This window comes from Atractosteus spatula, chromosome 2, assembly GCF_055471065.1.
Source record: "Atractosteus spatula isolate fAtrSpa1 chromosome 2, fAtrSpa1.hap1, whole genome shotgun sequence".
Classification (NCBI taxonomy): domain Eukaryota; kingdom Metazoa; phylum Chordata; class Actinopteri; order Semionotiformes; family Lepisosteidae; genus Atractosteus; species Atractosteus spatula.
Window position 1 is genome coordinate 76,654,585 of NC_142707.1, and position 23,692 is coordinate 76,678,276.

The 23,692-nt window shown below is 37.0% G+C and overlaps 1 protein-coding gene across 1 annotated transcript in view; it reads right to left on the minus strand.

Annotated features, from left to right (window-relative positions):
• LOC148840328 (synaptotagmin-like protein 2) overlaps positions 1-23,692 on the minus strand; it is a 118,629-nt gene that overhangs the window by 4,815 nt on the left and 90,122 nt on the right. The window contains exons 8-15 of the mRNA XM_088909078.1: positions 22,457-22,551; positions 12,314-12,421; positions 11,042-11,214; positions 6,192-6,294; positions 4,461-4,622; positions 2,467-2,545; positions 1,215-1,314; positions 65-270 (exon numbers count right to left, since the gene is read on the minus strand). Of these exons, the coding sequence (XP_088765204.1) occupies positions 65-270; positions 1,215-1,314; positions 2,467-2,545; positions 4,461-4,622; positions 6,192-6,294; positions 11,042-11,214; positions 12,314-12,421; positions 22,457-22,551 (1,026 nt within the window). The remainder of the gene's footprint in view (positions 1-64; positions 271-1,214; positions 1,315-2,466; positions 2,546-4,460; positions 4,623-6,191; positions 6,295-11,041; positions 11,215-12,313; positions 12,422-22,456; positions 22,552-23,692) is intronic.

Genomic DNA, 23,692 nt, shown 5'->3' on the forward strand with positions numbered 1-23,692 from the left:
ATTGAAAACATGAAGCCTGCTGTGCCGTCATAGTCTGGCCACACAACAATGCGAAAGAGAGTACCTGTTCCGAGGCTGAGATGAACACCTCCGAGAAACTGGTTTGTGAAGGTGTCGTGGTCCCAGAGTGTGAGCTCACAGCAGGCCTCTCTGATTTCCTCGTGCCGGAAGCCATCGTACACCATGGTGTGATTGTAAACAGGGTGCAGAGTCTTCTTCACCACTCGGGTCTTCTGCCTGTTCTTCTTGCTCGTGTCTGGTAAGATGTAGCTGAAGCAAGAGGGGTGAAACAAGGGGGTTTTGCAGGTTTGCTTTAAAAAATAAAACACAGAAAAGAAAATGGACTTTGTAAACCGAACTATCCACAAATGTAGATAGTGAATTTTGGGGGGAATATATATTCCAATATATAATATAGTATATAATATGTATTCCTATATAATATAAAGGCAGCTGCTATAGTATACAGTTGTAAATCGTCAAGAATATTTCTTAGATAATATTCATTTTTATTTAACTCTGTGCTCTATGATTGGACAATAATTTATATTTCCCCAAGTAACACGTCTTTTGTGCAATTTTATATCCTATAGATCGGTTGATGAAATTGATAAATGCAGTGGACCTTCTAAAGTTTACTTTACCATATCATTATTACAATGATGAAAATAAATGAATTAAATGAAAACACAACAAATTTCTTATTAGATTTTAACAGACATAAGGTAATTGCATTATTGCCATAAATATTACACTGTTGTTAGAATTTGGCTTTAAAAGTGTTTCAGAAAAAAAAGAATGGGTTTCAGAATTTCCAAGGCATGTCAACATAAACCTCAGAATTCAGAACTTCCACCATTAAAATTAGAACATTGAAAATACCACAATGCTGTGTTTACAAATTATAGTGTTTCCCACACACAAGATATTACAGTACGTGACGATCTTCTCCCTCTTTCTTCAATGGATGATTCTGATCAGCAACACTGCAGATTTTTTCTGCAAGTACTACCAGCAAAGAGCTGCTTTATAAAAGTCTAAAAGTAGTATACAAAGTGCTGTACACTGCATCATAGACAGTGGCACACTATAACCCCTAAGAGACTTTTACACCCAAATAAAAGAAAACACAATGGACCTGCACAGCCTTGAGAGTGACAAACGACTCCAAGATCGATATGATTAAGATCTGCATATAAAGGTCTTTTTCTTACCACTTCACAAATGAGTCCACGCCACTGGGTTTAACTTTTTGCAAATTTCTTGCTTCTTTCAGCCAGATGTGAAGTTCCCCAGTGAAAGGTTTGGTACCATCTGCAGTAACATTTTAGAAATTAAGATCTCCAACAATTTTGATTCTAAATTACCAGTACTAAAGTTAAAAAAGTCTAAAATATTGAGTGTAACAATGACAATGAAAGCTTTATAGTAATTACCATTAAATTAAATTGTATTTACACATGTTTGTGAACATCTTTGAGGATCCAAATTGTGTTTTTTTTTCCATTTACAATAGACATCAATTCTGAAAGCATGTCATAACATTCCTTATTCCTAATTTAACTGTTTCAGTTATGAACAAAAAAAATCCCTTTTAGAGACTGAGATTCAAGACAATTATTTCATCTAAACAATAAGGACAGTAGTTATGTTGTTTGATTACATTATTACTGATTACCCTGAAGTCTGACCAGAATTCCTGAGGCACCTCTATGAACCTGTGCTGTGCACAGCCGGGTAGATGGGCTTTTACACAACAAGAGGCTGGACGGTTCAGTCAGTCAGTACAACATAACAACAGAACACCAGGCCTCAGACTCGGTAAATATCACTGACAGGCGTCCCACAGCCCTCACTGGCATACACTCTGCGAACTGCAAGAGAGCCGTGAAGCCTGAAGACGTACTTAAATGCCTTTCAAGCTACTGGAACTCCAGTAAATGTAAATCTAAAACGTCTCCATAGAGTGACCTGTAGATATGTAGTGAGAAATGTAACCGTAAGAGAACAAGCCTGCAAAGGAGCCTCCTAGTTCATTTTTAAAGAGATACCGCTTTGATCCTTTTGCTTTTCAGGAAAGAAGAATATGATGCAAAAGTATAAAATTGCTCATTTTTAGAAATGCGTTGCTCTTTGTGGAACTCTGCCCAGCACGCACTGTTTCTGTACAGTATCACCACACATTTGTAAGTCTATTTGTGATTTTGTTTTCTTTTGAATTGAGACATCCACACAATACCAATGAGCATTATACCTTAGGTCAATATTTCTTTTTATATGGTGAAATGAAGGATTTCCTTCATGCTTAATGACACCCTTTTTTATGCCACTAACCTTTAATTTATCTGTTCATGACAACAGCACACAAGTACACAAGCCCGTTGTGCCCAACATGAAATCACGTTACGTTAACAGTAACCACAGCGGGAAGGCTGCTCTCAGAGATTGCCAGCGTTGAAAAATTACCTATAGATCCAGCTGGGACATACTTCAGTGCCACAGTTAGTTGTCCTCTGCTGCCTTTGGGTTCCTGGTCCTCAGGGCTCTGTGAGAATAAAATGCACACGTGAAAGAACATTTCACAGACAAAGGTAAAAAAATAAAGAACTAAAAAATGGATAAAATCTCAATTACAATATAATAACAATAAACATAATTTTATACAACACCTTTAAAGGTGGCGTTTTCGGTTTACAGAACGATAACCATTTTAAAATCTGTCAGGTAGGGCTTGACAACCTAATCACATAAGTGATTTTCTTTAATACTGAAATACTCATTTTAATCACTGTAGTATTATACAGGCTATATAGCCTTATCTTATACAAGGAGATTCCAAAAAAGTAAAGGAACTTTAACCTAACTCTGTTATGTTCAGATTCTTTTGAATGAAGCAACACTCCTGATGAGGCATTTTAAATCCTGAAGAAATCAGCAGCCAACACCCTGGCCAAGGGTTCGAGCTCAACCATCGAGAAATGCAACAGAGAGCCCACTGAAGACCACAAAGCAAACAGATTCAGGCTAAAAACAGACTTAAACTGAGGGGGACAAACCTTCAGCACACACAGTGACAGGATTACGTTTGAGTTCACTACTCTGTACCAGAGCACAAATGAAAAAAACATGAGAAATGACTGGAACAGTAATGAAAATGCAAAGGAATCTATTTTGTCATGACAGCTACATTAACTTATTTTTTTCCCCAGTGCAGGAATATAAAACTCACAGCAATACTGAACAAACGTGTTCCTGTTGGGGTCGGGGCTGTGTTAGGACATTCCGAGGTGCAATGTCAAAGCACAGACAAGTCCACGAGTCAGATGTACCTGTAGCACGGCAAGTCAATGTAAAAGACCACTGCAGCAATAGTTCTGTGAACATTATTTAGGTTGATAATGTTTTTAATTTAAAACACTTTACTTTAAAAGTTGTTAAAATGTAAAACTCTCCCCCACCTCCCTTCTTCGTCTTTTCACATCCCTCAGTCTTCCACTGCTACATCTTATATTGCTTAGCTATGTGGTAAATCAATGCACATTTCTATTTTATAAATGTCTCTCTAGGTTAAAAATCTTTTCAAATAAAACATCTCTTCTCTCTCCCTTTCCATCCTTTGCTACATTTCCTATTGCTCAGCGATGTAGGCTGACAAACTGGATTCGTCTCATGCATGTGTTTTCAGTGTTTTCTTGGCTGTATTCAAATAAATTATGAATATTCAAACAATAAAACACTTTTGATAAAGACAAAACACTAATATGTAAAACTGTACAGTAAAACTTCAATAATTATGGTATTTTCTAGACATTTTACCCATAAATCAATAATTCCCATTGAATAAATGGTTATTATCAAGACTTTAAATAATGAAAAGCATTGCAACCTGTATTTGTTTAAAAAACTAAAATATGTATGCACAATATTACTTTTTTGAGTCAAGATTTCTAAACCTTAATTTTACTGAAATGTGCATTATTGTTTATAGCACAGATGTATACAGAAGTAACAAAGAGACCAAAAGAAGAGTAAAATTAAATGTACATTTAAGAGGCATAACTTCACTGCCATTTAATAATAAAGATAAGCAGCATTATTGATATATATTTTCAAGTAATTACACACATAAGAGTTAATCATTTTATATTTCCTTTAGTGTTCTTAACAGTAATACATCTTCTAAATTTCAACAACTCCAACACAGATATTTCACCTGACAGGGTTCAGTACCTGCTTGCTCAACGCTTTGTGAGCAACAGGCAATGCAAAGTGTTTTTGAGGACTGGAAGGTCGTGTTACTGAGGAGACAGTTACCATTTTTATACTGCACCACTCAACCGTGCAGCAACAGAAGTTTAAAAATAAGAACACATTCCTCAATATAGCAATTTTAGCTGTTTCCCGATCCCTCATAGGGCCTCACTATACTCCTGCGCTGTGTCGATCTGTTGCTGTGTTACCTTTGGTTGCAAGTTGTACCAGGCTGGGGACTCGTGATTCCAATCCCAGGTTTTCAGGTCTATTTCAACTTCTCCAAGGAAGGCGTTTCGACCCAGAGAGTCATTGTGCCACACAGAAACATTTAAAACCCTTGACTGCAACTCCACTTTCTCAAGCTTGTACTGGTGAAGAAGAAAATGTTCATTTCAGCACTATTCAGTCAACAATGATAAATTATTGATTTAGGAAGCATTCAGCAGGTCTGCACAGGAGTAATCCAGAATATTAATCAAGTTAATCAGTTAATGGAAAATACCTTGAGATGGAAACAAACAAAATGACAGAATCAGGAACACACAATGCATTTTCTGGCTCTCTAAGCAATTGTCTTAATATGTCAAAGGCCCTGAATAAACTGGAAATTGGTGTAATGTAAATTGCTAACTGACGTCAATCTCCAGAGTCATGCCAGTGTGAGCACAAATAACTACATCACAGAACCTTGTTTAGAAAAAACACAACACTGAAGACTTTATGCATAGATTGGCATGGTATCAGTCCATGTAACCAACCTGTCCCATTGAAAAAACAAAATAATTAATTTGTTTTCCTGGACAAATGAATGATTATGGGCTTTAAAATCTCCTAGGAATATTTTAAGAAAAAATCAGTAATACAGTACACGCAAGATGAGACTCCAGCCCGGACTACAGGGGACATCAGTCCCAAGCACACAGACTGTTTACACACCATTGAACAGCCTGGCCAGCACTTTTTTGGAAGATAAATTTTAGAGGGTTTTTAAAGAGAGCTTGTCGACCTGTCAGAACCCTGATAAGAAAGAAATACAGTACATTGTTCACTTCCATGTTAACTGTCAAAAATCTGCGGCCTTCACAATGGTCTTGAATATATTTTAGAATAAGTAACCAGTGAAAACATGGCACTGCCTGGTGTATTAAACGTCTTTGGTCTGATTTGTGCACTGCAGGAAAATGTCATTTTGATTTGGGTTACACTTATGGAGAGGGGTGATTTTCAGAGTAATTATATTAAACAGTCAAAGAAGAACATCATATATTCCAAAGGACATGGAGATTAAGCATTATGAACTGTGTCTTGACATTTCTTAAGTGTCACCTTTGAACTGCTGGCCAAGGTTCTCTGTGCCTTCATGGAAGATACAATCTGCTGTCCAATGTGCTCCCTATACCATGAGCCCAAGGTGGACATGGCTAATCGTTTGTAAAAATGGGCTAGTGCTTACAATGACTCAGCACTAAATTCACTGATGAGCAAAACAGCAGTTTTGATTTGCAGAATATTGGCACCTATTGAAAACATGAATTAGAAGACCAACTATTGTGAGACAATGGGATTATTAATTAGGATAGGCGGATGGTATCCTACAGTACAGTATAAGTATATAGTACTATTCATGGGAACAAGTAATAGGTGTATTCCATGCTGAAAAGAGAAGATAGAAAATGCAACGTTTCGGCTATGAAGCCTTCTTCAGGTTTCTGAAACGCTGTGTTTTCTTTCTTCTCTTTTCAACATGGAATAAACCTATTACTTGTTCCTTTGCGGACTATGCATGCAGACGCAGCTACCCACCTGAACTACTTCAAACTGTACTATTCATTTAAAGCTAGGTCACTAGAGTGATCTTTTCTATTTGTAGTTGTAAAGTAACCTAAAAATGTACATTTAGTAATTGTAAGTGTTTGGTAATTACCCTTTGGACTTACTTTCAGAGATTCCTGGAAAACAGGGTTTACTGTGTTTTTCTTGACCGATGTCTTTCTCTTGCTTAGACGGGATTTATCTGGGTTAAGATAAGTCTTAACATACCTGCACATGAAAAAGACAAGGAGGTGATTCTGTGCTATTAAAGCAGCCATTGAAATAATCCTGTTTCAGGAGATACCTAAACATGGAAGATTTCTATATTTCTACAGCATTTCACAAACGCCAGATTACACTGATGTGTTCTGTACTTCAGGATTAATGCTGGGAAATATGTGGGCGGGGAGCAGTGTAGCTGGTGAGAGGAATTCTAAGTGCAACTTTCCACTCTGCTAATTTTCATTTGAAACAGTCAGACCAATTTAATTAACTAGTCCCCTTGAAAGTTCAGGCTTCCTCTCTTGTTATTGATCCTATTCCCACAATAAACAGACACATTAACAAGGTAAGAGGAAAAAATAAAATGAAAGAGGAGAAACAGTACGGTTTTCATCTGAAACCACAACACATACATCCTGGCAGCTAATACGCACGTTATAGCATTGCATGACAGAATGTTAATATTTAGCTATAGTCTAAATTTATATTTTATTTCTTAATCCAACCATGCTTTAAAATATGGAAAATGCAGAAAAAACGTCACAAGATAGACAAAATTAAAAAATGTCAAAAGGAACAGACTGAGCCCATGTAATTTATTGAACAGTATTGTTAAATATTTTAAACTAAGTTATTAAACTTTCATGTATTTTGCCCATAAAATTAAAACTGGGAACAAAGATAGCTGGTTAATCTTAAACTTCAGCTCTCCCGGGGAGTATTGCATTTGTGAAGAAAAAAAAAAATTTAACCACACTTCAATTTGTCAACAAATATATAACAACAGAAATGCATGAATAATGGTTTTGAAAAATTGATAGAACAGATCATACAGTATTAAATATACAACATATTTAAAAGATGCACCTGTGCATGATTTGTTAAGAAGTAAAATCACATGAAAATCTATATTAGTAATGAGAATATCCTTGAAGCTTAACACAATGCAATGAGTGTAATATCATATTGCTGGCATATCAGTCCCATGGGACAGTTTAAACAACCTTTCATGTTGAAACAGGACTGGCACGGAACTAGAAACTGCACTTTCACTGCTACACCAGAGCAAAATGAAATGGAAAAAGGTCAGAGCCTTCTGCTTGCGAAGCAAGATTACAGAGCTAATGGATAGCCCAGCACGAAGTCTTCACTTTTCTGTTATGTAATGAATGTATAAAGTACTGAAAAACCCAGTACAACCTGGCCTCGGCAATGACATGTTAGAAATTCAGATAATGGCAAGGGACAACTCCAAAATTTTTGCAATTCCATTTTTTCTGCCTTTCCCATCCCGATTATGACCTTACAGTGGTTTATTGGCACAGAGAGCTAAAGCCAATTATTCTAGGAGCTCTACTTTGTAAAACATAAAGCAATATAAAAATATCTGTATCCATTATTACTCTGGATCAGTTTTCAAGCAGTAAGGATCAATGAAATGGATCAGTTTTCAAGCAGTAAGGATCAATTCTGTTCCACTCTCTTCAAGTGACAATGGAAATTAAGACAGAAAAAAGAATAAATGTCAGTGTCACTTATTATTGTAGAATGGTTCTACTGTACAGTATGTAAACAGTAGATAGTATAGCTTGTGATACAGCACCTTATCTGTAGTGGAATAAATGAACAGGCTCCTGTTGACTTTGCTTTAACTGATCTTATCTCTGTTGAAAATAATTATATTTCACAGACGTTTAACTTATAAATTGAAAATTAAGCTATATTAGGAGTTTAGCTCCCTAAATGTTTTAATTCATTCGTATTTAAAAAGCAATTATTCTCTCTGAACATACTGTGCATGTATGTGATGAAGGCAAAATACTGTAAATCTCTTTACATGTGGTATTTTGTGTACTGCATTACAAACAAATTATGTGAGACATACTGGGACAGGCAACATGTGGATCTTGTGCTCAGCATGAGTAATCACTCATACCCATCAAGGAAGATAAAGTACAGTACAGTCATCCAGAGACTATTTCAACTCTAGATTTTAAATAAAACATCTAATATTATATTCACATTCTAGATCTGACCCACTTAAAACCAAGAACTGAAGTCAGAACACTCCATGAAGTGGCAAGCACTCAAACTGGCTGCAGACCAGCATCTAAAATGATGACACAAAGAGATTGTTGAGCTCATGGGTAATATGCATTTATTGTCTCAAAGAGACAAGCAACCAAATGCTGACTTGTCCACTCTGAAATTTACTTGATTTACTGGGTGAAATGACTTGGTATTACCCTAAGCATGCTGTTCTTCTAACACATGGTCAAATGTATGCAGTCATGCTCTCCCCTGCTGGTACATGGCAGGGTGACCTAGCAGTGACATGGCAGCTGGCCTCTCTACACCCACCTGTCACTCAGTGTCTGTTATCATGGATACCTATCTGAAAGGAGACCTGGACCACCTGGAGGCAACTGACTATCTTGTCTGCTTCAGGTGGTTCTGGATAATTAAGGATTGCTCCGATTCTGTCCCTAGGCAAGCCTTGTTTGGAATCCCAAACTCTGCTTGCATTTATGGCCTTGTCCCCAGATCATCTCTTGGCTTATTACTTCTTGATGCTACTCAATTTGGACCCTTGTGCTTCCCTACCATGCTTCCCTGAATCTGACCCTCACTGACTTTTGCTGTGCTTAGGATGTTCTGACTTGGCCAGTCTAAGATTACGAAAGTGAAAACAATATTGACTTTGCTGTGTCAATACTTTTGGAGAGCAATGTACAGTAAATTAAATATACATAATATATCTGAGGTCTTTAATATTGTCTTTGTAAATCAATTGCAAATAATAGTTTAAGAGAGGCTTAAGCTGACAGGATGCAATGCATGAAGAAGACCATGAAAACTTTCTTTCATGAGAAACATGAATCCGAATATAAACAACACCTGTCCTTCTATCCTGGGGCCTTGTAATGACATTTAGTTGAATTACAAAAACTGCATTATGAGGAAAAAGTTTATGGACACTCAAGGTCCACCACATTTCATTTGTGATTAAAAGCTTCTCGTGGTTAGTGAACTAATTACAGTACCTCCTTTTGCCTCCATTTCCAAAAATGGCACCTGATAAAAATGCTTACATACTGTGTTTTTCTTTTTTAGGATAACCTTTAAATAATGTTTTTTTGGAACTATGACAAATGTGGTAATTCCTTCATAATATTTTGGCATTGCAGTAGGTGTATTAAAAATATTGACCAGCAACACCAACCTGAAGACAGCAGCAACTACCCTCAAAAGGTTTCAAAGTTCAACGTGAGGTTCTCAGATGGAGTTCTCAGATTATTCTTGTACGAATTAATGATGTGCCTCAAGCACAGCACCTTATAGACTTTGTGATCTGCATAACAATGAGTTTAATTATCTAGACTTCAAATAGAGCACAGCATCTGAAATATATTTTTGTCTTCGCTCAAACGTTACAGTATATACAGACTTCCTATTCATAAATTAGGAAAACTCTTATTCTATGCTGGTCTAGCAAGTTGCAAATTTAACCAAATTGCCCCAGATTCAGTTTTGAAATGTTAATTAGGAGTAGATTCGTGTGTTGAATAATCCTGATTTACTGTAGGTGCTGAGATAAGAAGGGTGTTTGCCCTTATTAACAATTCAGAAAGCAATTAGCGCACATTTTAAAACATTTTATTACTTGTTTGGCTGTATAGTTTATTATATATGAATACAATACAGGTCTTGTGTCTAATGAGGAAATTTCTGTGACTTTCATGGATGCTGTGTATATCTTACTTTTTAATGTAATACTACTTCCATACACTGAGGTACTTTTTAAAGTCAACTTCTCACATCCTGTGGGTGCGAGTTCTGTCAATATTTATTTGCACATGAGCTCCAGCTCCAGCAGGCTGGCTCCTTTGCTACTTTCCTTTGTCAATAGTATCAGGGTTCAGCAACCAAGAACAGTTACTTCACAGTTCTTTACAAAATCAGATGTTGCTTTCTCTGTATTTGTAGGCCTGATCTCACATTGGAATTTGTCATTCTAACCAGTACTCTTTATACTTCCACTTTCACCACGAGGCCAAGTTGAATTTTCTATATTTTTAGACAAGCATCCATTCCTCTGCTTTCACCATATTTCACATACCCATACAATCTATCACTTTCCATAGTTAATTCATATAACTACTGCTTCAGTTTTGGTTGGATTACTGAATAATTTTCACTGTTACAAATTGCATTGTACATTAAAACAAAAATGCATAATTATTTTTTACGCAAGGTTATGAAAAATGCCATTTTGTTTAAATCTGCTCAGTTACCAAGTATTTTTGAGAGATTAAAAAACTGCTTTCTACAGCTATTTATATACAGTACACATGTACAGTATACTGACTGGAAAGGGAACACGTGTTTTTAAATATTTGCTCCAGGATTTTTCAGGCAAAAAGCCTTCTGAAGCTACGCATGACACAGTAAACTAATTTTTCAAAAATAGTTTTTCTTAATTAGTTTTTGAACGTAGTGTTTTTTTAGTTTTCTTTATTCTTAAGAAGTCTTGACTTTTTAAATGACCATTTCTGGATACATTATTTCTTATACAATCTTTCACTGTTGCACCTTGCAGTTCAACATAATCTGAACCCCATTAACATGTGCTATAAATACATGCCAATGAACAAGACCTGGAAACGTATTAAAAAGGATTTCCTTTTAAATAGATACTTTCAAATCCTACCTCACAATGATTTTACATAATATCCCTCTTCCTTACACTTACGGGTCTGTGCGGTTTTTCTTCGTGTTCCCGATCGCCAGGTCCTGACACTGTTCAATCAGAATAACAAGCTCTCCTCTGCTGCTGTATGTGATGGAGAACTCCACTGCTCCTTGAACAGTAAGGTTTCCAAAATCCCCAGCATCACTGTACAGACTAAGCAAACTTGCGCTGAGCTGAAAAAAAGAACACGGCAAATCAGTGAGAATTTGGAGACGGAAAGCCTGTGCTCCAGTCAACAAGAATGGTTAAAGTGATGCGTTACTGCAGGAATACGGATCACAATCGTCACAAGCGTCTCTAGGCCAGTATGCTAGCTCTGTCCATACAAAGCTACAAGTTAGGCTCATGTAAAACAGGGAAAAAAAACTGAAAACGATTTCAGTTTAAAAAATAAACAATTTATTTCTAGTTTCTTATTTTATTTTTAGTTTCGAGTGAGTTTAAGAAGGAAAGTGAAATATTACAAAACAAAGCAAACAAATGCAGCTGGCAAAAGTGGAATTGATCATGCAGAAAGCCAGAGCACAAATCACACAGAATTTCATTCTGTAACTAGTTTTGTCTGCTGATTTCTTTACCTTTCAAAAACACATCATTCAGTGATATAAACTTTATTTTGTGTGTTTAAAGCAGGACTATTAGAATTTGTTTGATTTAAATTATATATCCTCTCAACAAATTTACATGTGCACAATGCTTGTAATTACGAAGACACCAAGGAGTGCAGATTGTATTGTTACCAGTTTTCCACAGTGAATAAATTACTCCTACTCCAGAGGAGTACCTGCATTTGCATTGTAGCTTACTATATATTCTAGCAAAACAATTTGAAATTCTGATCTATTCTAAAAAATAGTTCTCAAAAATAAACAATTAAAAAACGAGAAGCTGAAAACACAGAAAGTGCAAATGTACACCTTGAAAAAAATAAACTGAATCCTTGTTCCTTGTCGGGAGCAGAGGACCACTTTCACATAAAGATCTACAAACGCTTGCAGGTGAGACCACTGATCTCAGCTAGTTCAATTACCATAGGAGTTTGCCAACATCTGGAGGATCTCTGTGAAACAGACTTCCAGCACAGTTCTCCGTCTGTGGCCAGTTCTGTTTTTCTTGCATAAGGACACTGAGCTTTTCCACAGTGTTTTGTTGTCAACTGCACAGGTTAACTCAAGTTGGTCATTTAAGTTTTATTTAAATACTTTTGCTGGAGAAAAAAAAAACACCTTCATACTAAGGAGATGTTTTTCAGATAAAACAAACCCGTCTTACCCCTGACACAGACAACAGGCTTGAAGACTGGCCTGTTGTCATCAGTGAAGCATCAGATCCGATGCTGGATACAGAGCCCAGGTCATTGTCCCGGTCCTGGTTATTATCCTGAGGGCAGCCGTAAAGAAGATTAACGACTTGGAGAAAAAAAAATAATGCAAAGTAATTGTATTAATCTTATCTTGACAGATAGTTGGTGAAGATAATGTAGCAAACAGCATGCAGAGATTTAAACTCCAGCAAAAAAAACAAAGGGAACATATTGTATGTGCGGTTATTGAAAAAAATGTTTAACTCCTTCAAAAACTGTAGTGCCTTGCAGAAAAGAACTAGATTTATGATATGAAGCAAAATTTAAAAAACAGTATGTAAAATAAACATATCAAGAGAAATCCCTTTCTTCAGACATATACTGTAAATAAAATAAGGTTACAAATTACGCGTGTCCCATTTGGTAGTTAGTAGCTAAATGATGCAGATATTTCTTGGAGGAATCCAGGGATAAATCTAGATTGCTGTTGTAGATTGTTCCACACTGCTACAATCCTTTGTGTAAAAAAAGTGCTTCATGTACTCAGATTTAAATGCATATCCCCGTAGTTTCCGCTTGTGAACTTTGGTTCAGGTTTCACTGTTGAAACTAATGCCCACCAAGCTCAGCATTTCCCATTTTGTCTTTATAGCTTCTTCTTTGCTACAGTACCTGCATGTAATAATTTGCACTTGTCTACATTAAAAAAGTCAGCTGCCAGGTGTTTACTCAGTCTGGATACAGCACCTGAAACAACAATTACATCTACCAAGTGCAACATAAAAAAAAGTTTATGCAAAGGGACGTTTTTAATAGGATGTCTAAAACCGTAATTGCACTGCAAATTAAGCTGCCACTGAGCGCGATTACCACTCATTGCTTTCAAGCCCCAGAATGCTGATATCATTTTGAAACTATTTTTTCCAGCACTACATTTTACATTGGAGGGAATAACCTAATCTTTTTCTAACAGCGGTCAAACTGTCAGTGCTGCTCTTGTGCAACTTTGTGCAATCATGCCTGTCCACGCTATTTCAGAAGCTTCTGCGAAAGTCATTTTCTGTGAAAGTCATGTCTTACCACACAGCAGGCAAACATTAGTCATCCACAGTCCATCACAGCACCATATTTAACAGCAATACAGAAAGAGTATAAGGCTCAACTATTAAAAATGAAATTTTGCCTTGAGTTGCAGTCTAGATATTATTATATCCTGTATTTATACATGTACCTGGGAGAAATCTTCTTTTATTATTAGGATTTCCTGGAAGTAATATATTCTCCTTGACAGTTATGTAAGACCTCCTGGCCCTTATACCCCACTTATAGAGGCAGAGCAGAAGATCTCCATTACTGTCATTTATCTTTGCGACAGTAATGTACCTATAAAAAAGAGTTTATACATAAAGGTAGCAATAGCACCATTGGGGACACAGCTGTAATTGGCAAGCAAGGACTCCGATTTTAAATGCTTTTCTTCTTTGCTGTAGGAAGTGAGTATTCTGTAGGAGCCATTCCAACAAGTATAGGAAAACCATTTATCACACCATGTTTTTAGCATTGTCCAGCTTTAACTTAAAACAGTCACGAACCATCAGATAATAAAAATCAGGAACTAAGCCATTTTAACATCATGTCAAGATGACTACATCCCCTAATGGTCATTTCCATCTTATAAAGACACTATGTTGCTTTCTGAGTATGTCAACATTTTCAACACTGGTTCAAACAGAAAAGAATAAAACTAAGATTCTGCTATAATATTAATATTCATTTTAAGCAATGTAATCAGATTATGAGATGTACTTGAAATACCATTTTTGTGTTTAACTTGATAAGTCAATTGAGAACAAATTCATATTTACAATGAAGGGCTCAGTACCATTTCAGGGGATTGAATCAGACAATCCGATTAAAGATTTAAGACCTGACTCAAAGATGTCAGCAAGATGCCAGCTGGGATTTGAACTCGCAATCCTCCAGTCTGAAGTCCAGGGCCGTAACAACTACTACACCGGCTGCGGGATTTGAACCAGCAACCTTCCAGCCACAGGCGCAGATCCTGAGCCACAGAGCCACCGCTCCGGTCCAGGGCCGTAACAACTACTTCACCAGCTGGACTTTGAAATAATCTTTGAAGATGCCAAGATATTTCCGAATTAGAAATTGTCTGCTGGGTGTTAAAAACGTGCACCACATGATATACAAAGGTCCATGGTGTGTCAAACACAAACCACCATTTTGCTCTCTACACATTTGCAATGAATCATATACATATGTGCGTTACTTGAACGTACAATATGTTTTATATTTGAAAAGAGTAATAAATTATGTCAAAAATAATTTCACAAATAAAACATTAATATGAATTAAACTTGATTTTAATAATAGTGTAAGCCACTTAGAACAGTGAACAATATCAAGGTGTCAATAAAACCTCCTGCTACACACAATTACAGAAAATTAGTCCCAAATATATACAGTAAGTGAACTGACATAATGTAAGGCAGGTGTAAATAACAGGTCAGATGAAGTTACTACACCCAGGGAGTTCAATTTATTGTATTTATATTCACTATAGTTTTTTATATTTTATAGTTCAAAAGGTTATGATGCAGCTATCTCATTGAATCATTGTACGCATTTGACTACAAAACAGTCACTAGCAGATTGCTTTTTTGTAATCCATCTATATCAATTTACTGATACCCCTGATTGAATAGGAGCATAAATATCACATAAAATGAGTAACAGATTGGATAATGCATTTCACTCAAAAAATCAAGTAATTTTATACTGCAATTGCAATAGCATATCTGTCATCAATAATTAATTAAATTCCAAAAAACAAGATGTTACTATTATTCACACCCCTAAATAATACTTTGTGCAATGACAGAGGCCCCTGAAAGTTTCCTATTTCCCTGGGCTATTAAAGGAAGCAGCACATGTAAAACATCCAATGGCAACATACATCATCATGTTTCAAGTTGGAGAGGGACCAAACCTGAGGTACAGTACCACTCCCTACACTGCCAAGATACAGAAGATACATGCTCTCCACATCTGGAGGTTGCCTGTGCCTATACAAGCAGACCACCTGTTCTCATCATGGATCGCAAACGTAGAGAAAGTATGTGTGTAATTAGTTTTAGAGGTATTCTCATGTCTTGTATTGGGAGGATATTGTGCACATTGCTCCTTTAACCTTCGGTGGCTGAAGTGTTTGTGTTCAGAAACAGTTATCATTTTGCAGACAGTAACATAATTTAGATTTGCATAGCTTTGTCTGATGATGACGACTGTAAATACATTGAAAGTTGGGTATAGTCCACAGTCGTAAGAACTCTTTTGCTACAGAACGCATCAGAACACAAGAACACATTCTACTGCTCTTTCCCCAGCCCACTGAAGGTTGCATTGGTAATCTGATATTAATCATTGCTTCTCTTTTCCAGTATTTTACTATGTGTCTGATCTCTCTTCGTTTTGAGTCAAGCATAATTATTTAATCTGTAGAGAAGTTTACTACAACAAAACACCAGTGAAATTGAGAACACATCAGTTTTTAATGGAATGAACATACAGTAATGCAGTATGTTGGCCTCTAACTATGATGCTTTCCTGGGAACTGCTCCGCCCGGGATCACAAAGTGCTGCAGAGGGTGGTGAAGTCAGCGCAGCTCATTACCGGCTGTGAGCTACCAAACATCCAGGATATCTACTCAGCTAGATGTCTGAAGAAGGCCAGGTCCATTCTCAAGGACCCCAGTCATCCCAGTCACAAACTGTTTTCCCTCCTACCGTCCAGTAAACGGTACCGAACCATTCGGTCAAAGTCCAACAGACTATGGAACAGCTTCTACCTCCAGGCAATAAGACTTCTAAATAGCCAACCTGTAGCTCCTTAGCAAATCACCTGTAATGGCTACATGGACACACATTTTTCACTGTATTCAGCATAACTGCACTACTTGTATATATTGCATACACCATGGACACACAGCACATAGACACATAGCAGCTCTACTCATATTGAGTTTTATTCAATTTAAAAAAACATAACCTCAATTTTGTGATTTTTGTGTTTTTGTGAATTTTGTGATTCTTGTGATTTTTGTGAGCTCGCAGAAAAGACATTTCATTGCCAGCAACTACTGCTGCACGCCGTATTGTTGTGCATTTGATAAATAAACTTTGATTTGATTTCATTTGATAGGAATATTAGGTTGCCAGCTGCTGCTCTCTAATCTCTAATACTGTATGGAAACTTGAATCATTTGTTTTGAATATCGCAAAAAAATTCACCTTCAATCACTGTTGAATCGAGCTAATGTCCTAACTGGTCTGATATGAGGGTGATAATGACCCCGATGACTGGATGGAATCACTATGAGTAAGTGCCTGACTGTTTCTTGCAATTTGAGACATATTCCATTGACGCTCTTGCTGTGTTTTACTTGATGTGGGTGTGAAGTGTTTTTCAGTTTGGAGGTGTCAAGTATCATCTGAAATAAGGTAGCATCTGTGAAATGTGAGGTGCATTCGAATGTTTTACTGTAATTCAGTGTGTCACATTATTTCATGTAATTATTGCTGTAAAAAGCTACGTATTTGATTGCAATGCCGTTTTAGGTGTCTGGTACTAATCCACTAATCATCTAGATTACATCACCATCAGTTCTCTTCATGGTAAAAGAGTCTGTTGTTGGTTCAGCACCATATTCAGTTATTCTTGTTTCTTGTTCCCAGACTGGCTGGTTCTTCCACATTTTCTTTTACACAGAGCTGGTACAGTATGTGTGCCATCTTCAGCACGTTGTGTCCTGTTGCCATTTGTACAGGAGTAATGTACAGTAGTAGCATTTACAAGTACTTGGACATGAGCAAATAGAAGGTTTAAGTAGACGTTTGACTGCATGAAAATGTGCCCCACCTGTACTTACCACAGCAAAAAAATGAAATATGCCCCTTATCTACATACTTTTGTGACACTCGGTACCTTCACTATTTTTTACACATACCACTTGTGTTGTGGTATGACTCTTAATCTGGTCAACCATTTCCAGAGGATAAAACACTGAAAGAGACTGAATAGAGCTTGCAGCTATCGAGACATGCTCTTCCAGTTTGTTTGCTGCTTTGTACATACAATTTCTGCTTTCATATGAACCATGTTGTTCTGAGGAAAGCACACTTCTCAGTAACCAAGTTTGCTGCATGCAGTACTGTGACATCTTTAAGCTGTTTGTCAAAGTACTGCTCAAAGCTAATGCACAGTCAAGCAAATGTGTCGTACAATTTTTGAAAGGAGGAATGAAGACTGTTGATGAGTTGCTTTACATCATCTTTCATCACCATTGTGTCACACTTTAAACTCCCATGTTCTTTGATCCACGTTCCTACATCTGAAATATGACTGGAGCAGAAAACGTGGAAGCTGGGGGATCACTTTGCTGAATTGCTCCTATAATTGCTCTTTTTCTGTCAGTAAGAACATGAATGGCATGTACTGTATTTTGTCATCCTTTTTCTGAAAGTCTTCAGGTTTCTTTCATGTAGAAAAAATGCAACAGAAGACACAGGATCCCTAATCTAAGCTGTAATGAACATCACGAAAGCCAGAGACTGTTTTCCATATACTGTATATAGACTGACTCTTACTCATGAGAGCAGGATGGCCAAATGAAAGATGATCTCTGCAGAGTGCAGTATTTCAGACAGCCTTATTTATATAGACTGAACATTTTATCATTGGAAATGTTTTTTTTTGTAGACAACCTTTTTTGTTTCAAATTTTGGGGGGCAATCTACAAAAATGTGCGTACTGAGTATCTTCTGATGATTTCATAGGATCCTCAGGAGGGTGTACTACAGTGTATTACAGGGACTAGTGCTACTCCAGAATGTTTTCGTAAATAATGTGGAGATGTTTCATACAAAGCTCATTTTCTAAGTAATATACAACACATGCCTACCTGTGGCTCCAGTAAAAAATATACTGTAGATAATTTTGAAAATCAGGAACTGAATATTTCTGCCTTTTTGCTGTTTATTTAGGGATTCTATTGTCAGCACAGCTTGAGCACTGTGTCATTTAGGATGACAGTGACAACCTTTCAAAACAGACATCAACATTTGAAGTGGTAGTGGATCACGTATGGACAGTGGTTTATAAGTCTTTCAAGGTTACCAATTTCTCACTGTAGCTGGAGTACTCAACGACATGGACTTTCTTATTCATAAAACACTCCAGTGTAGCTCTGGTCTAGTCATTGGGATTAATATTCTTCTGACAGGGGATTTTTTGTAACAGTTTTAGTTCTGAAGCAGGTTTTTGTCTAAGAGTTGTCTGGACAACCTTTCCAGTCCCTGCTGATAAGCAGGACTAGAACATAACACTGCTCCCAGCATGCCTGACAGTCCAGGTGATGTTGAGTGAGTGATGCACTATGTTGGATTTGTGTTCTATGAACATTTTGCATTTAGACCAATAAGTTTACATTGGTTCTTGTCTGACAAAACCTTTTACTACATGTATGCTGTATCACTTAAGTGCTTTCTGGTGAATCCCTTTTGAGATACAAGATGTTTATTCATCTGTTCTATACAAGCCCCCTCTGTGAAGTGACCTCAATCCTGTTGACCCTTCTCACTCACTCAACTGCAGCTCATTCCGAACCAGGATCCTCCTTGCACAGCTGACCTGTTATGATTGGAGCCTGTGTGAGTCTTCAGCTTCTTTATTATTAATTATTGACCTCACCATGCTCGAAGATATATTAAAGGTGTTTCAAAAGCTTTTATTCCTAATCTGTACCTGTATACAACTTTCTCCCTGAGTTTTTCTGAAAGCTCCTTGGTCTTTATGGCTGAATATTTCCTTGAAATTCACTACCTGACTGAGGGACCTTGCAGACACAGGAGCTTTTATTCTGAAATCATGAGGACCAATATTATTTCACAAAGAAAGACATTAACAAATTCTGATAATTTTATACACCTACATTAGTGTATGTTTGCCACAGCAAAGAGTTTGATTATTAAGTAGGATGCATATATAATCAACTGCTACTTTAAAGTGTTTTAACTTCAAGCTTTCATGAAACAGAATGTGACAATTGTGAAAGCGTATTAATATTTTTGACATACACTGTATTACTGCATCCAAAATGACTCACAATTGCACTTGCATTATTTCTAACTTCAAATGGGAAAAGCTAAAAGTGATTTAAAATAATCTAAATGCCAAGCTCACATGGGGCTTTCTACCCAATGCTACAATTATAAATCCACTACACCCATTTAATGAGAATATGAATCTTTTATTTAGTATGCATCTTCAGTGTGTTGTCTCCAACTACTCTCCCTCTTTACTTGTCCTCTTTAACATCTTTCAATATACCCTTTCCTTTCATCTGTTTACAGAAAGAACTTCATTCCCTACCCTTGCTCTTCAGCTGACAAATGAATGACCTACACACAGAATTCAAAAAGTCTGCCTTTGACCACCTTCCAGCTCCTACTCCACATTCAGATATGTAGACAGCACCTCTGACCTCTCTCTTTCTCAATTACATTCTTCAGTCACTCTTACAGCACATTGCATTACTGCTCTTACCTCTCAAAATGGAAAGTGAGTTTCCAATCGCACTTATTCACTCTATGAGAGGAGAGGGGTATTCTGACACTTTCGTTTCCCAAAACCACCCCATTCTAAAAAAGTTCAGGTGGGTAGCTGCGTCAGCATGCGTAGGCTGCAAAGGAACAAGCAATAGGTTTATTCCCTGCTGAAAAAACCTGAAGAAGGCTCCACGGCCGAAACGTTGTGTTATCTTTCTTCTCTTTTCAGCATGGAATAAACCTATTACTTGTTCCATTCTAAAAAAGTAAAACAATGGGCAGCCTTGGAGGGTATTTCTGTAAACTACTCTTTTTTGATTGTCTCTCTTGTGGCCATCACAATGGCCAAGGATCAACCTGGCCAACCAGTTGTATTTATCTTTGACACAATCTACTTCAACTGCTGTTCAATTGCTGACTACGTGCGCCCTCATAGAACAGACACAGAGAAGGAAGGTAAATGGGAAGATGGAGGAAAAACGAAACGGGAAGAGAGAAATCTCCTTCAACAAATCAAGAAATTAGAGTCTGCCCGGGTAATCGGAGCACTAAGAGGGCGAGACCCTGCTTTAAAAGAGGAATGCGTTGTCTTACTTATGTGGAAATACCAATATCTTACGATATCCTTTAGGATAAAATAAATCACTGTTGAGTGATGCATTACTGTGAATATGAAAATATGCTCTGATTTGTTTAGCATACATTCTAGTGAGCATCCAGTCATGAATGGGATCCCTTTGCTGAGTTTGTCTCTCAGGTCCTGGGATGAGGTCTGTGTTTTCTGTGGCAATGGAAGTCAAGACTGAAGTGCAGATCTGTAAAAATCTGAAACCGGTAAAATCGTGTCTCTTACTGTAAATATCTGTGCTGTTCAGGTTTGCCACATATTATTTCATTACTACGCTGTATTGGACAAAACTAGAAATTGCATGTTGTATGTACATTAACTCCATATTACCTGACTATAGAGGTGCTCATTAATTATTAATCTCTATCAAAATATTTGTTTTGTAATTATAACCCCCATCTGCTCTAATAACAGCAAACTATTTCCAATACTGCTCTGAATTCACACTGTGCTTAAATTCTTACTAATTATTTTTTTCTATCGCAACACTTGCAATTCAATTTCATCTTGTGCATGCTTTATTGTCATTTTACAAATTCATCCTTGTGGTTCATATATGATATGATTCATATATACTGAGCATTAAAAAGAAACTTATAAGTAGCTTATAACAAATTTGCAAACTTATTATGAATAGAAAATACAAATCATTTTGTAGCAAGGGCTCTGATATTTAGTTGAGCAGACAGAATATATGTAAATTCATTATGGCAATTAACTATTGTCATCATGTCCTCAGAGTTAATCGACAGGGGACCTCCTATGAAAGTTTTCACCACTTTCAAACTTTTCACTGAGTTACAGATGCAGTCTCTTCTTCTTGAACCAGCTTCCCATGTGCTCTAATACTAAAACTAAAATGTCTGAATATTGAAAAAAAGGTATAAATGTACATGCATCACTGCAGCAAAAAATTGTAAAACTATTATAGAATGTAAATGGAGGAATAAGCACACTGACTTTTACACTGTGAAATTTAAAGTAAATTTCCCAGTGGCTTATCACTTGAAATAACTGGGCTGAACTGTGTGCTTGAATTGAGCACTAGTCAATGGACAGAAAATGGAATGATTGAATTAGTGTGAGTGGGGTACCACAGGGATCAATAGTGGGATCACTGCTCTTCCTAAATCAGATCAATTATATACATTCCAATATTGAGAACTACAAATATATACATATATATTTATATACAAATATAAAAAACTAGTCAAATTTGCAGATTACACCAACGTAGAAGGACTATCAAAGACTAAAATTGCAAATTAAATTTAAAATAATTTAGATATAAACTCCAAGACTAAACACTTAGAAGATTAAACTTAAAGTAGACAAGTACAGGGTGTTCCACGCAAGTAGCAAAAACAAGATAAATACAAAATGGGAAAAGCTGAGCTTGAAGAGGTTTTATGAAAATGTACTTCTAGCTAAATGTTAAAATACAGATATACAGTAGAACATATAAAGTATATATGTTACATAAACATTTTATAATGAGCATTTTGGTCACCAAAGATATTACTAGGAGAAGAGCACCCAGATACATTCTGTAGCTTAAAGGAATTCCCCACGCAGACAGACTAAAAGAGCTGAGCCTTTTAAGTCTCACACAGAGATGACTACCCACTCTGATCCAAGTGTTCAAAATCCTCAAAGGCATGGACGTCCTCTCATTTCTAACATTTCTCATGTTTTAAATATGCTTTTTTTCTAATATGTTCAGATGTGAATTACCACAAAATAAAATGAAAATTGTTTATCTTTGATACTAATGTCATGTACACAAACACAAACAGCTTGACAAAACAAAGATGATGAGTTCTACAGTACCTTGCCATCCCAACACATCAGTAACACTTACCTCCCATATCTCTAGTGCTGAAGAACTGCCTGAGAGTGGAACAGCGGAAAAGCCCTCAGATGACACATTTAGAACAGCAGGCTGGTTTTCAGCTTCTAGTACAAAAATCAGACACAAATCCATTAAGGACAGTTACTCCAACTGCTTGTGAAATACATGTTGGAATTATGAAAGAAGCTTTAAATTAGAATTGTCCTGCTAAAAGTAATGTAAACCGTTGTCATTAGGGGAGGGAACACTCATCATGAAGAGAATGCAAACTTGTGCATGTATAGGCATACATTTTTAACATAGACCTATGCTCCAGTATCCCTCAAAATAGTTTGCTATCCTGGAAGCCTATTGATGTTACTCCAGTAACACAGTATATCTTATTTGATCCCTGATCGTGGGGAGAATATGCAAGGATAGTTCCTTTTGAGCAGTTCCTTGTGATTCTGTGCAGGGCAGCTCACACTAGGGGCACTGATCCAGGCAGGTCCATGCTGACAGGATGCCCCAGCTGAGTACAGGGGTCTCCGCCGTTACGCGAGTTTCCAAAACGCAAATTGGCTCATAAGCGATTGGTAAATAGGGGAAAGATGTCTGTATAACGCGAAACTCACGTTGGCTTATACACGATTTCATCCCTGACACGTTTACGTTTTGCGTCACGGTAACACAGCTGAATGCGGCGGTCTGCGGAGGAATACACATGATGCTCAGTTGTCCCACCTGCTTTGTTTTGGAAGTGCTGATCGGGAGCTGCTCCTCAGTTTTTGTCCTGTTTTCACTAAATCTTCTGCATTGCCGTAAATATGAGTGGACAAGGTGACAAGAATGTGTCTAGAAGCTTGCTGGTGATAAAACTTCAGGTGGTGAACCTAACTTTTTTTCAGAGTAAACTAAATTTACTGTAGTATTTTTTAATTCTTATTGAATTTAACGTATTTAAACTGTGCTAAAAGTTTTATCAGGATAATTATTAAATTTGGTAAAGCTTTGGTTAGGCATGTGGTTAGGTTCTGAGTGGTTTTGAGGGCAGTTGTATCTGTCAAATGGATCTCTAAGCCTGGGCTACCACAACTAAAGATCTCAGTGAACTCTAGTTTGGCCACGGTTCAGATGGAAGTGAGGAAAATGGACGAAGGTTCTCTGACAGATCAGTTTGCCTCGAGTTCAAGCACTGTCCCCACACAACACATAACGCATAACATGACACATAACATCCATACTCTCGGAGGAGAGTACAAAAAA